Genomic DNA, 16,136 nt, shown 5'->3' with positions numbered 1-16,136 from the left:
TAATATATTACAAATAATAGCACTGACCAAAACACCTGCAGAAATACTGCAGGAATGACATAGCAGCAGTTAAATGCAGCCTTCTGTAAGCTTTAAATATCCACTGGGCTTACATCAAATACATCAAAACACAACAATAAAAAACAGTTTTCTGGACTTATCAATATGACTCTGTCCTTCACAGGATAAGGAGAATGGATCACTGCAAAAACTCAAAATCCTAACAAGAATATTTGTCTTATTTCTAGTTAAAATGTCTCATTTTAGTAAAAAAAAATCTCATTACACTTAAAACAAGAGTCATCACTGGAAAAAACAACAATTTTCACTTGTTTCAAGTAGATTTTCACTTGAAATAAATAGAAAAATCTGCCAGTGGAACAAGATTCTTTGCTTGTAATGAGAAGATAAATCTTGTCCCACTGGCAGATTTTCCTACTTATTTCAAGTGAAAATTTACTTGAAACAGGTGAAAATTGTCAAATAAGTTATTTTTCTGGTGATGACTCTAAATGTTGAAATAGCAGTAAAACCACATTCATTGATGAAATTACATAAGGGATGGAAAGGGGGGATGGCAGTTTTACAGGGGGGGATGCCACCCCCCCTCATCTCCAGTACTGGGTATAACATGATAATAACAGCGAGAGGCACTCCTACCTCGTTGGCGTCTATACCGTTGTTGACAGACCATGTGGTCTGGAAATACTCCAGCATGCGCTGCTTAAGCTGCTGGGGCAAATGGTGGACACGGATGAAGTCCTTCAGGTCCTTCATACGTGTGTGGTAGAGAGAGCGGCGGGAGTACATGCGCTGGATGATGGCTGTCACGTTGCCAAAGACCACCGCGTGCATCAGGGCTGTAATACAGAGAGGGACAAACAGCATCACATTCATTAATAATAATATCAAGTCATGAAATGGAAGGAAAGGAGAAGTAGTGCAATCTGAAAATGTATTTGATGGCTATTTATTTGGTTGTTTATGTCAGAGTTTGACATTTCCCCCAGTTTGTGTTTTCTGTTCTGCCCCGCCTGTTTTCCATCTGCCCTGATTGTTCGCACCTGTGTCTCGTTATCCCCTGTGTATATCTGGTCTTGTCTTTCCCTGCTCCCTGTCGGTCCGTACTGTTTCCTTCCTCCATGTGTCCTGTCAGGATTTCGGTTTTTGCTCTAGTGTTTTTGATAATCCTGCTCTGCAGCGTTTTTGGTTCTTGTCCTTTTGTTAAATAAAACCCTGTTTTTGGAACTCCTGGCTCCCGCTCTCCTGCATCTGGGTCCTCAAACTACCGTCCCTGACAGTTTACAGTAGTTGTAAATTTATTAAACTGTAATAGAGGAAATATCCAGATCTACAGTAAAAGCCTATAGAATAATTTTGTATTATATATTTAGCAGCCATTTATATGTCCAACAGTTTGTTAGGTTATTGATTGACAAATGAGGAACAATAAATTACAGCTTTGTTTGCATCACTGTTCCAACAAGCAGTAAAAATCTACACATAATAATTATCTGCTGGGCTGTTGCACCCATAATTGCCGCCTCGGCTAAAATAATCTGTTTTTGAGAGACGGGGACGTCAGCAAGCTGTGACTCAAAGGCCAGCCAAACACATCAACCAAGTTCCTGCTGCACTTCTAGCACTGGCGTGCCAAGCAGAGACGCCGTGATGCCAGGAAGGCAGGAGGAGAGTGACGACCTGGTGTCAGACGTACCCCCGATGAGCATGGTGCAGATGGAGAAGATCTTCTCAGCATCAGTGTTGGCACAGACATTTCCGAAGCCAACACTGGTCAGGCTGCTGAGGGTAAAGTAGAGGGCAGCGATGTAGGAGCTGCGCAGCGTCGGGCCGCCCACTGTGCTGTTAACGTAAGGAGTCTCCAGACGTTTGCCCAGCTCATGGAGCCATCCTTGAAAGCACAGACAGGAGAACATGGTAGCAGACTATCCCAACATTCTGGCTGTTATCATCTTTATCTCTCATCAGCTCAGAGCCAGATATCAGTGACAGGATGATACCGCAATACCTTGTCTTACAGAAACAAAAGTCCATGCCTGGTTCTGTATGTGTGTTTGTATGTGTGTGTTGCCAGCATTGTTAGGAGGCTGGCACACTCAAGACAGACAACAATGAGTCCCGCCAGGGGTAAATAAAGACCTATAAAGTCCTATAATCTATAATTTATAATCTACAGGACTGTCTCAGAAAATTAGAATATTGTGATAAAGTCCTTTATTTTCTGTAATGCAAAAATGTCATACATATCTGGATTCATTACAAATCAACTGAAATATTGCAAGCCTTTTATTATTTTAATATTACTGATCATGGTTTATAGCTTAAGAAAACTCAAATATCCTATCTCAAAAAATTAGAATATTCTGGGAATCTTAATCTTAAACTGTAAACCATAATCAGCAATATTAAAATAATAAAAGGCTTGCAATATTTCAGTTGATTTGTAATGAATCCAGAATGTATGACATTTTTGTTTTTTTTAATTGCATTACAGAAAATAAAGAATTTTATCACAATATTCAAATTTTCTGAGACAGTCCTGTATACCCTAATCCTATAATAAATGTATAATCTCACCTCCCTTTAGAGATGAAAAAATATGCAAAAGCATTAGCATAAATGTTAGCATAAATGTGAATACTTACATTTGCAAACACATACACATGATAAAAGCTGGTGGTACTTGATGTTTAAAATGTTCTTCTTCGACAGCACAGTTAGTCACAGTATGCTTGTTGCTTGTCTAAAGCTCTGTAAAAATCATTTAAAAAAAGAAAAGGATTTTGTAGATGTAAACGTGCTGGTATTCTTTGATCTGACACAAGCAACTGTATTGATCCGGCACAATCTCAAATTTTACTGAAGCAATTTAAAGGCCATCACATTTTTCAGATTTTTCATGATTTTTCTTTTCCTTTTTCGGTGCTGCTTGCTACACCTATTTTCTTCTGCTTTTGATCTGGTTTCAGACAGTTCTCATTAGAGGAATAGGGAATGTTGTTGACCACAGAGCCAAGCTAGACACCCAGTAGGTGAGGCATAAGTATTTATAACCCACTGAGGACAACATGAATGTCTGTTTGCTATACTGGTAAGAAAGAAATTCACTTTTTCACAGCAACATGAAGCAAAATTGTTTCTAAAGGAAGAATAGAGTAGAAAAAAAATATGTGAAGCGTAAAATAAGTTTCAACATGCAACTTCCATGACTTCCAGGGGTGTAACAATATATCGTGCCATGAAATTTCGCGATACAAAAACGTCACGATACGTGTCGTGGAGGTGACAAACTGTATTGCGATATTGGGTTATTAATATTAACTGACCTTACTTGGGGGGTTTTGAGCTCTGAACTTTTAAGGCTGGTGTAGAGTTAAGCCATACCTTATTAAATTAAACCTTTTTGGGGTCGTGAGTAGGATAAACACGGGGACAACTTCTGCTGCTACTTTAATGTCCCTCAACAGTGTAGGATTTTAGAACATCCACACAGCACCTAGTGCTGTATCACTCCGCCCAATCTAAAACAGACTAATCACTACAGATAAACTGACTAGTGTCATTATAGTCCCTGATTTACATCAGAATATAAAGAATATATTTATAAAATAATGAACCATGAATTACCAAAATAACCTTCTTAACAAAAATAATAAAAAATAATCCTCTTACACTTATAAGGTGAGCATGAATCAATATTTTTTATGATGTAAAATTGTATGTATTTATCTGCTTTTATTTATTTATTTAATTTTAGTTGTTAAATTTCTGGAAAAGAAAAAAGACAAATCATACATGGGAGAAACTATTCAGTTTGTGGCAAAATATTTTTATTGTATGAAACTGAAGATGCATAATGCAAACCTGACATTTACTTTTAGTTCAGTTTGTGGAAAATGGTTGGCCTGGCTTTCTCTTTAAAACTTAAACAGTTATAAAGCATTACAAACTGTAACAATAGGGCAAATGTACAGTATTGTTTTGTATTTTGTGTCTTTCAAATGAAAGACAATTTTTTCCAGTCATATGTTCCTCATTCAAGGTTGTTAAAAAAATACTGCTATAATATCGTACCGTATCGTGAGATTAGTGTATCGTTACACCCCTAATGACTTCTGAATTCAGAATACAACCAAACTCACCAATTTCCCAGGTCTCATTGGTATCTATCTCCTTACGTCCAATCATGTACCAGACGCAGGCCATCCAGTGTGCCAGCAGGGCAAACACGGACATCAGTAAGGTCAGCACCATGGCGCTGTACTGAGAGTAGCGGTCAAGCTTCTGGAGAAGGCGAAGGAGGCGCAGGAGGCGTACCGTCTTAAGCAGGTGAACCAAGGAGGTCTGAGGAGGACAAAGAGACATTGAGGAGTTGAAAATGGAAGAAGGAGGCAAAATATGTTGACTCTTCATGCACAAAGCTGAATAGCCCAGCTTGACTTGACCTTCACTGGCTTCAGTTCCTTTTTAAATGTGTTTATTTTCACTGTCCTCCATATTTAAAAGAACTCATGATTCCATATAACTCTCCATACTCACTCAGACATATGAATTTTCCTTTTTTCTTTGTTCCTAGAATTTCAAAAGAGGTTGGTAAAAGAATATTTTATTTTAAAGCTCCATCAGATTGGAATAATCTTTCTCTCCTTTTGTGTTCTATTACCTCTTTTCATTTTTTTTAAGTTGTCATTATACTCTCATCTTAAAACAAATTGCCTATGTTTTTAATTTATTTATGTATATTTTTTGTCCTTTTTTCTATTTATTTATTTATTTTATTTTTTTCTCTCTGTTATGTTATATTTATCTCATTGTTTCCGTTATTCAATTAGTCTACTTTGTAACTAGACCTATGTGTGTAGGGGTTGTGTGTGGGAGGGGGTGAGCAATTTCAAATGTTTAGCTTAAAAAATGAAGAAAAAAAACAACAACCCCAAGTCAGACACTAGTCAGACACACCGCATACTAGTTTGTTTTCAGTCACAAGGCATAACTCAAAAGGGTCCCTGCGGCTTGTAGTCTTCTATATATAAATCACTATTCAAACAACAGTTCCTTTTGGAAATGTATTTTCCAAGGCAGCAGATTTCAGGCCAATTTGGTGTATCGGTGAAATATAATAATAAGTCATTGTCTGGCTCACTGATATCTACAACTGCAGAAGGGAATTAAAAGGAGAAGCATTAATTTGTACTGTAGCACTCACCACTGTGATATTGAAGGCATATAGCAGGTCAAAGGGCAGAGCTGCCACCAAGTCCACAAAGAACCAAGTGGTGGCGTAGTGAATGCAGATGGAGCGTGCCTCATACACCACCTGGCCTGACTGGCTCACATAGGTGGTGCGAAAGTTCAGGATAATGTCTGCAAATACAAATAAAGAGATAATAACTTTTCCCCGAGGTGAATAAAAGCCATTTCAGGACAAAACTGTGTATTATGATGTAACTCTTGAAGTGATTTCTCCAGTGTGTGATATATACATCACACCAGGCGTAATCCACACTTTTAAAAGTACCAAAACAGGCGCCAATACATGTAGGTGTAAAATGTAAAAATAGCAACAGCGTCAGTTAAAATGAAGAAAACCAAGGGAAGAAAAAAGATTTAACAGCTGGAGCATGTCATAGTTTCAAAAAATCCTTCTGGCTTAGGAAAGCTGTATAAAAGATTATCTGACCTAACTGTCAGACTGTGGTGAGGACATAAAAAGCAGTTTCATGCATGTGTGGTCTTACTATATGTAGCAAAACCTCATCTGTTATACCAGCTGTCAATATTTGAAGAGGTGGTGCCTTTTTTTGCATTTGACACAGTTTTTTCTGGTGCTTTATATGAAATCAATCTGTTTTTCATTTGGATCAAAAAAAGGAAAAAGGAAAGTTTGAGTGGTAACTAAGGAAATAGCATTTCAGGGACAAGTAAACTCAAGCTTTTTTCTTATTGAAACCAAGTTGAAGGTCTTAGCAGTTTGATATTAACTCCAAATCCTTGTTCATCTGCTTTTAGAGCACATTCAAGTTCACTTATCTCAGTTCATCCCTTGGGTGCTTTCCCCGTGGGGGCTTTCCTTTAGAGGTTTAATGAGTATCATAAACTGAGAGGAGTCACACATTCTGAAGGGACAGAAAACCCCAGGTTACCTGGTTACCTTCTGGGATAAAGGAAGCCTGGCTTGTGCTTGTTTTTATGTTGCCACCGGTGGCAAAGACAAAGAAACAGATATAAAAGTAAAATCTCATCACCAGAGGTGTCAAGTAACGAAGTACAAATACTTCGTTACCTTACTTAAGTAGAAATTTTGGTTATCTATACTTCACTGGAGTAATTATTTTTCAGACGACTTTTTACTTTTACTCCTTACATTTTCACGCAATTATCTGTACTTTTTACTCCTTACATTTTAAAAACAGCCTCGTTACTCTATTTCATTTCGGCCTTTAAAAAAAAACTATCCAGTTAAATTGCTCCATCCGGATTGAGTGAATGTGGTTGTGGTTGTTTCAGATGTTCTTGTCCAGTTTTGTTCTTACATCCGTTCCCTCAGATTCCTGCAACTAAACTTGGATGTACATTCCAATAAAGGTTAGGATAAATGATAACATGCCTCTGAAGTTTGACTGTTTGCACCATTACAATACTTATAGGCAACTAGTCATCATATCTCCTGCTCTCTGAAACACATGTTAATGCTCAATAGTTCACATATATGGTTCTTTAATATATTTGCATTATACTAAGATGCATTCATTTTCAATGGCTTTTGTCCTTAATGGCTTTTTTCCCCCTTACATTACTTTTACGTTTATACTTTAAGTAGTTTTGAAACCAGTACTTTTATACTTTTACTTGAGTAAAAAACTTGAGTTGATACTTCAACTTCTACAGGAGTATTTTTAAACTCTAGTATCTATACTTCTACCTGAGTAATGAATGTGAATACTTTTGACACCTCTGCTCATCACATGTAATTTTTTCTATCAGGCGTTCCAACACTCACCTATAATAAATAGCATTTCCACTGCGATGTCACTGCCAATAGTGGAGCGTGCAGCTGTGACGGAGTCGTCGTGCGGCGTGAAGCTGACATTGTAGGGCACTGTGACAGCTACGTAGAAAGTAGCCAGCAGAATGAGCCAGTCCCACAGGGCCTTTGACACGCTGTAGTGGAGCAGAATGGAGCGTGACTTCTGCACTGCTGCCACCTTGTACTCTGGTATCGAAGGCTTGTCAGCCATGCTCTGTGAGAGAACAAGTAAAGTGTAAAAACACAACAAAATGTATCATTTTTCTAATGAAGTGGGTAAGAAACGGGGTTTGCCTGCTTGACGTCAAAGTCCGGTAATAATGGTCTCTTGAATTTAAAGCTTAAGTTTGCGATTGTACACGTCCTCTAGACAAGCTGCATAAATGAATAATTTGATAAGCAGATGGTCACAAGGTTGAATGCTGTGAAAATAAATGATAATCAGATGGACACTGCAGATTTTCCAGAAACAGACAACATAAATGTCAACAACATCTCTCGTGCGCTGACCGCTGATGATTCACCATGGCAGGAATTCAAGTGAAACAGATATTGTAATGCTGCTGGTAATCTGCTCTCGACAGCCTCCCATAACCAGTGATGGGCCTTTTAAATGTCTGTACAGGAACAGAACGATGTGACAGACGCAGAACTGTGTTCAGTGGAGAGGAAACTTATTACCATCAATGGTGCTTGATAATTAAATACATGACTGGATGTCATCTTTCCAAATATCATCAGTGTTTAAAGAGTCAGGTGAACTCTTCTATCAAAGAAAAACAAGAGCAACTTCTGTGTAATGCTGACCATCCTCTGGTGTTCATTTTAAATGTATGTATATTTAAGTCATTATTACATTTAAGTTGAAAAAAAAAGCAACAAAAAAAGCATTGATGATGAGTTGGGGAGTCAGTTTACACATAAAGAGCCCTCCAAGTGAGACCATACACTTGTCACATAACAGCCTTAACCATGTTGAGGCTGTTATGTGGCAGAAATAGCCATTACCTCTGACAGCTGTGAGAAGGAAATGAAAATAAGAAATGAATGAGCAATGAACGATGTGGCCACCTCAAAAACAGGTAAGCAGAGATATACGAAGAAAACAAATTCAATCTTAACCTGCTGTTGACCTGAAACTGTCTGGATGACTTGGGGAAAATGTACTGATTCTATTTCAGTTTCCAGTATCACAAAAGGAAGAAAAATATTGGACAAATGACACATTTGTCTATACGGGTACAAGGTTCAAGGTTCAAGGTTCACTTTATTAGTCTCCCGCAGTAAAAGGCCACAATGCTGCAGTACACACAGACACAGACGGTACATTAAAAACATCAACAACAACACCAACACCAAATAATATTAATTATATTTATTTGTAATATTCAAATTGCTCCCAATAAGAAATTTTGAACACTGCCTCACTGGGAGCTGTCCAGTGCTTAAAGCAGCACAATGTAACTTTCAGATTTTGTTGAGTTTGGCGCCTCCTTTGGTCAAAAGCGGTAGTGCTTTACCAGAAAGAACAATACGTTTCCCATGAGCACCAGCGCTGTACTGCTGGAAAACTCCTGTCCCGTCGCATGTATTTGTTTTGATAGTGAATGAAATAAGACGGGACAGACTTTCAAAACTACTTTTCTGTTTTCAGCAGTCGTTTGCAGGATGGATAGTGAACAGGTAATGTATCTATTTTTGGCTAAACAATATAATATGACGAAGTTGAAAATCACTTAGCTCAACTTGGTTTTATTAGTGGAGTCACCCCCGCCCCCCTGTCCTGTTTCAGTGAGATAATGCGCCCTACAAACTCATATGCTAGTCCAACATACTTACTTACTTAAAATAAAAAAATACTTTATAACCTGTGAATAACTGAATGCCCATTCCTTATATTTTGCAGATCAGCCCTGCACAATTTTAAAAATACTAGAACCCAAGACGAATATGTGAAAACATTCTAATTTTGATTCTTATTGAACATAGAACTCTACATTTACATTTGTATCATAACAATTCTGTCTCTCTTGTCGGACATCCCTCCTCGTCTTTCAGCTCACGCCAGCGAGTGAACGCCGGGCCAATGTTTATTCTTGTCCGGGCATTTATTTTTATTTTTTTTAAATTTTTTTTATTTTTTTTTTGTCCGGGCATTTAACCTGTTACTGTTTTTTTCGCCTCCTCCGATAAAACTTTTATTCTCTTGGTTTTTCCGCTGCTTGGGCCATGACACCAGCTTCTGCTGAGCTCTGCGCTCCACGCCCCGCCCAGCTTTCGTCTCGACTGCGAATCAGGAAGGAGGGGGAAGTGACATATGCCGTAAAGCAGTCAAAGCTGTAAAAATGTGTAGTTTTTTAGTGTGGCAGGGTTCCTACCATGCTCCTCAAAGTTACATAGACCATGACAGAGGTTCATTAAACCTGTTGGAAGTTGATGTACCATCACAATGACTCTGGAAATATGATATTAAGGTGGAAAAGTTACATAGTGCTGCTTTAACACTGGACAGTTTTACCAAAAGAAAAAAATGTCTCATTCTGTGGGGTTTCATGGCTTCCAGACATTTAATATTATAATGGATGCTCCAGCAGAAAGGCCTTGACCACTGTCATCAATTTTAATTAATTTCCCTTTGCAGATTAATTAAGTATATTCGAATTGAATTGAATTGAATTGAATCAAAATGAGGCCATTTTAATTATTCATTGTATTATTCTGAGCGACTGCTTATGGGGAACAGTGCATGAGAAATAGCACTAGATAAATAGAACTAAACGTGAGGAATCTTAATTAGCTATCCTAATAAATAGGTAATTGGTATTTCTATAACTAAACTGTATTTCTTAGTCTCTGGAATATAAACTGTATGTATCTAAATAGCAATACAACAACATTTTATGAAAGTGCATTTCTTAGTGAGTTTGTGAGGAGTGAAAAATATTTGGAGGAAAACTAAAATAACTAAGGGAAAGATGTTTTTTCTTTTCTTTTTTTTATTGTTGCATCACTACATAAATGCCTCCATGCAGCAGATGTATTTCCTTTCTGTGAAACACAATTATAATGGGTGTCCCGTGGGAAACAGATCTGCGTGAAATCAAGTCTGAGTTACTCGTCAGCGTGCTTTATCTTGGTTGCAGCAGCTGGCGCTTTCTTGGGCTGACAGCATCAAACTTGGCAGAACAGACATATGTAAACAATTTTGTTTTGCAGTGTGTAGCAGATCTGAAACTGAGCTACACACAGTGATTTGAAAACCTGCAACTACTGACATCAGTTAACAGATTTTTATTCAAATTCTGTATTAGAGATAACTGAATCTTTAAGAAGCTACCTGTCTTTTACATTTTTACAGCGCTCAGATATATATGAGTACCTATATATGTAGTAGGAATGGTATAGCTCCCCTTTAAGTTTTCCTAGCTTGACAAGGCAATGGGCTACAAATAGAGATCTAGTTAAAATAGATGTGCCTTGCACAATATGGGGGCAGAGGAGAACACTGTTAGCTAACTGTTCCTGAGACGTAGACAACCAGGAAGGAATGGGGAACATTTTATTAATAGTACAACAATGATAGAAACAACAGTTTAATACTCTATAATACATCGCAGCTCAAATGAAAGGGCTGTTTTCAAAATTTCAAACGTGATATCAGCAAAGTTTGCCTACAAAGGGAGTAAATATATTCATTGTAAGAGCCAGACGATGCCACTATATTCATCAGGCAAAAATAGTCCCCTTTATCATTGTGTTATCATAAATTATATTAGCTTTTTATTTCTGCTGCATTAATGGTATAGAAAATACAACATGTCCCTCCAAATTGTAGCTTAAGGAGATGGGAATCCTCAGTTCCACATTTGTACTTAGGAACAGTACAGAAAAAAAGTTTAAATGAAAGTCCTGAAAATGGTTTCACATTTCAGCTGTCGAGAGAGAGGGAGAAGCTGCAGAAAGAAAAATACTTGAGTAGAAGAGAAGGGGGTAAGACTGATAGACAGAACTAAGACAGTCTACCACAGGCTCCTGAGAGATGAAGCTCAAAAGAAGCTTTGAGTGACGGATGGAAAACAGAGAGTATGCAATGTACTGTAGTAAACACAGCAATTTTTTTTTTCTGGAAATGGTAGCCAGAGACAAAGCTTTATTCACTATCTGGTTAAAATGACATCAAACCAGCAGTTCTCTCATGGTCTCACGTTCATAGTATCAGTAAAAGCCACTCGGAATAACTTTGAACTTCTGCTCTGGGTGTCTTTGCAACAACTTTGTATCGCTTTGCAGCATTACGTCTAATCAACAACGATAAAACTAACTCATAGCTGCAGTGGACATCATGGCAGAGCCAAAATGTTGCTGTTATTTGCACTAAAATAACTGTGATTGATTATTTTCCCTAAATCTTATTAATTGTAGGATACCCAAGCATATACAGTAACATTTTATTTTAGCTTATACTTCTCTGCAAATAATGTTTAAAAGATCAGCCATTTTTTCCATAGTTCTCAGCAGGCTTATAGTCACTGTTAAACCATGTCCTTCAACAAAGGAGAGCTGATATACCAATCAGTTCTCAGTATGCTAATCAGTTATCTGCCATTATCATGGTGACATGATCAGAAGAGCTGTCCAAACAAAAAAACCTGATATACAGTAGTCTGGGCAGTGGAGGTTATGAGGAAGCTGCGCTCTTCAGGTGCGACCACTGGGGCTTCAGGTATAGGGTTGCCACCTTTCAGAAATAGAAATAAGGGACACCCATTTCAGCAGCGCAGGCACCAAAAAAAGGGACATCCCCAAAACTTCTAAAATACATAGAAATGTATTTATTTTATACCAAAAAACAAAATGCTTTGATTTAAAGTTTAAAGTGCTTTAATAGCATTGAACTTGTATGACTGTACAGACAGCCAACCATACTAGCAACTGAAATAGCCTCTGCTCCTATGGTATGTATATCCACATCAGCCAAGATGTAGAACATACATACAGGTGAATGTCGGGAAATTAGAATATGGTGTAAAAGTTAATTTATATTCAACTTAAAAGGTGAAACTCATATATTACCTAGTCTCCTTACATGCAAAGCAAGATATTTTAAGCCTTTATTTGTTATAATTTTGATTGAACAATATTCACAATATTCAAATTTTCTGAGACAGTCCTGTATATTATGAAATCAATAAACAATTCAATCAACACCGTACGGTGCGCGTTGCCGTGTACCCTACGGCGTAGGCTCTGCGTTGATTTAACGCAGAACCATAATTTAGGCTTAACTAGGCAACGGAGCGCAAACCGTATTGAACCAATACGGAACGCAACTTTTAATTCCCAAATTACGTAACAATTCCGTATTTCAAGGGACGGGTGGCAACCCTATTCAGGTACCTAAGAGGAGTTAAATCCTTGCGGGACCAAAGTCATCCCTCAACCGCTCTGACAGGCACTTGATTCGCCACCAAACCTGACTCATCTCCTCTGCAGTTGTCTGACTTACGCTCATTTGAATCCAGGCATCAGTTTATCTCATCATTTCAAGCTGACTGCAAACTTTTTTGTATCACTAAAGGTCCCGAGGCTAAATGCTGACGTCCATGCGACAACCAGCCATGTATCCAATCACAGCATAATTGTCTAACCCCCCGGAAACTTGTCCTCTGTGTCAAACCTGTAAGTGTCTGCAGCTGGCCGAGAAGAACAGGCTAGCAAATAGCCTGAACAAAATATAGAACATAAGACGTTAAAAAAGTCACTCCTCAAGCAAGAAGGAGGCTTGAGCTCAGTGCAGAGCCCTCCCGGGGTTGGCAGAGGGAGAGCAACGCCCAGGACTAAAGCCTGGGATATACTTGCTGTTGGTGCTTGTGTTCGCGTCCGTTCTCGTGCACCACCAACCGCAACGTCGCTCGTGTAGTAAGCGAGGAGAGCACATCGTACCGGCGGTGACCGATAGGGGGCAGTAAGCAGAGCAACAGTTGGAAAAGTGATTAAATATTTAGTAGTAGTGGTAGTAGCAGTAGCAGATTAGAACAACAAACAAGTTTACATGACACCATTGGATGATGTGTAGGAGATTATAACATTGCTTTAGTTGCGATCTCAGCAAAGGAAACGGCGCCAGCGTCGTCACTTGTGTCCAGCTGGTATCTGACCGGGACCAGCTGGTATCAGACCGGGACCAGCGCCACTCACGGCCAGAGCGAGAACTGCAGGTCGCGTACGCGTTCAGTGTATTTTTGAGAACGTGCACGTCGACGTGTCAAATGAATGCGGGATACGCATGGCGGCCATGATGCGTACGCGGTCTGAGCTGCAAGTATATGCCAGGCTTAATACTTAGGTAGGAGCACTGGGTGATAAAAATATATATAAAAAAATAATAATTACAAGCAACATATTTGCCTTAATTACAGACAATAACACAATCATGCAGTTGGCGTACCGGCCTGGCATCGGTGTGGATGATGCTGTCATCTACAGTACCTGATGCACAGGTCACAGGCAGCACTGTGGCAGCACTGTGAGAGTCATGTTCTTTGACTTCTCCAGTGCTTTTAACACCATCCAGCCATCGCTGCTCAGGGGGAAGCTGGAGAAAGCAGGAGTTGACTGTCACCTGGCTGCATGGACCATCGACTACCTCACCAACAGGCCAGAGTACGTAAGGCTCCGCAACTGTGTGTCTGATGTGGTGGTCTGCAGCACGGGGGCCCCGCAGGGCCCCGGGGGGCCCCTCAGGGTACAGTGCTCGCTCCGTTCCTCTTCACACTCTACACCTCTGATTTCCACCACAACAGGGACTCCTACCATCTCTAGAAGTTCTCCGATGACTCCGCCATCGTGGGATGTGTGTCCAGGGGGGACGATCTGGAGTACAGAGAGGTCATTGCCGACTTCGTCACATGGTGCGAACGGAACCATCTGCGCAACAACACCAGCAAGACGAAGGAGTACAAGTACCTGGGTGTTACCTGGAGGAGTACCAGTACCTGGGTGTTCACCTCAATAACAAACTGGACTGGTCTCACAACACCGACGGCCTGTACAAGAAGGGCCAGAGTCGACTCCACCTGCTGAGGAGACTGAGGTCCTTCGGCGTGTGCAGGGAGCTCTCAAGGACTTTTTATGACTCTGTGGTAGCGTCTGCCATATTCTAGGCCAGGGGTCTCCAACTCCGGTCCTGGAGAGCACCTATCCAGCATGTTTTAGGTGTCTCCCTGCATGAACACACCTGATTCTAATCAATGGTCGTCATCAAGGTCCGGACAGTTCTGTTGTGGACACAGCTCCTTGTATCATGGTGTGCTGAAGCAGGGAAAGATCTAAAACATGCTGGATAGGTGCTCTCCAGGACCAGGGTTGGAGACCCCTGTTCTATGCAGTGGTCTGCTGGAGCTGCGGGAGCTCGGAGAGAGAGAGGAAGAGACTGAACCGACTGGTCATGTCAGGGTTTGACATTCCCCCTAGCCTTTCAGTTTCTGTTTTGCCCCGCCTGTGTTCCATCTGCCCTGATTGTCTGCACCTGTGTCTCGTCGTGTCTCGTTATCCCCTGAGTATATCTGGTCTTGTCATTCCCTTGTTCCCTGTCGGTCCGTACTGTTTTGTCCTCCGTGTTTCCTGCCACGTTTTTCCTGCTAAAGTTTTTTGATCCCTGTTTAGTTTGTTTTGATCCTGCCAAGCAGCGCTTTGTGTTTTTGCCTTTTCTGGAATAAATCCTTGGTTTTTGCAACTCCTGCCTCCTGCTCTCCTGCGTTTGGGTCCACACCATACACCAGACGTGACAGGTCAGGAGGGCTGGCTCGGTTCTTGGTTGTGCTCTGGACTCTGCTGAGGAGGTGGGTGAGAGGAGGATGCTGGTCAAGCTGAACTCCATCATGAACAACCCTCTCACCCCCTACCTGACACCGTGGGAGCAGCAGCAGCTCCTTCAGTCAAAGACTGCTCCCCCCGCTAGAGAAGGAACGCTACCGCAGGTCCCTCATCCCCACAGCCATCACACTCAACAGCCAACTCTAGTCATTCAAGTGCAATAACCTGGTTTCTGAAAGCACCACCTGTATATTTGCTCTGTTTAATTGTGTGTGTATATATATATATTTTATGGTCAGCATTTTTGTAAATTGCTTTTCTTCAAGTAATGGCTCACGTCACTCACAAGTACAGTTTAAAAGTGCAATAACCTTCTCTCTCTAAATGCATCACTGGTATTTTTGTCTCTTTGCACATGTATATATTATTCGTTCTTCAGGTTTAGTACTTCTTTTGTACATTGCTAGCTACTTTAACAAGCGTTAAAGTCTGTGCATGGGTGAGAAGGACAAGAAATGAGATACTGCAGGGAGCTGCCTGTGAAGATATTGTCTCATGAATTTCATGTCATGTTGTGTGCGAGAGAGAAAAAAGAAAGTGTGTCTCATGCTGAGAGTTCTGGCATAAAATCTGATAGAAAAGTACGGTGCATGTGGTTGTGAGCGTGATGATGCTGTGTTGTGTGCATCTCTTTGTTCTCCACAGACTGCATGACATCACTTGCCTGTGTAAAGGTGTGTGAGTGTGGATGTGTGTGCGCTAATAAACCAGGTTTGCGTAAGCTCTATGCAACACTGCCATGAGTGAGCAGGAGAGATTGTGAATCATCTTAGCAGGGGGCCTGGTGGATTTCAGCAGCACCGTGAGGTGGGTGGGGGTGATGTTCAGGTATATACTGTAATTCCCATGAACACTACAGCAGCAGTTTTGATGTTATTCACAATAATAGGGACAATTATATGGTGTGTTCTTGGGGGTTGAATAGCTAGCCCTGTCTGGCAAAAAAACATAACTCTGGATATGAAAATAACATCTGAGCAGTCACTGGAAGATGTTTGTTGAAACCTTCATTCCAGATTCTCATACAGTTAGAAGATTTTGCAAATTCAAATAATCTTTTTGCTTCTTTGGGGCAGATCAGCCCCAGGGAAGCAAAAATATTGAGGTGATTTGTGGGGGTTTTGGTGCTAAAATGAGTAAGAGCTTTACTTTCAGGTACTTGTCAGATAGAAGAGCCTCTCTAAAAACACACATAAGCCTCTTGTTTTTGTTT

The 16,136-nt window shown here is 40.2% G+C and overlaps 1 protein-coding gene across 1 annotated transcript in view; it reads right to left on the bottom strand.

The window, feature by feature from the left end:
* The window catches only part of kcnh4b (potassium voltage-gated channel, subfamily H (eag-related), member 4b), a 61,993-nt gene that overhangs the window by 16,483 nt on the left and 29,374 nt on the right, over positions 1-16,136 (bottom strand). The window contains exons 5-9 of the mRNA XM_061709374.1: positions 7,022-7,262; positions 5,228-5,385; positions 4,164-4,365; positions 1,718-1,912; positions 661-860 (exon numbers count right to left, since the gene is read on the bottom strand). Of these exons, the coding sequence (XP_061565358.1) occupies positions 661-860; positions 1,718-1,912; positions 4,164-4,365; positions 5,228-5,385; positions 7,022-7,262 (996 nt within the window). The remainder of the gene's footprint in view (positions 1-660; positions 861-1,717; positions 1,913-4,163; positions 4,366-5,227; positions 5,386-7,021; positions 7,263-16,136) is intronic.

Source organism: Cololabis saira, chromosome 19 (assembly GCF_033807715.1).
Source record: "Cololabis saira isolate AMF1-May2022 chromosome 19, fColSai1.1, whole genome shotgun sequence".
Classification (NCBI taxonomy): Eukaryota; Metazoa; Chordata; class Actinopteri; order Beloniformes; family Belonidae; genus Cololabis; species Cololabis saira.
This window is presented reverse-complemented; position numbering and strand designations above follow the sequence as displayed.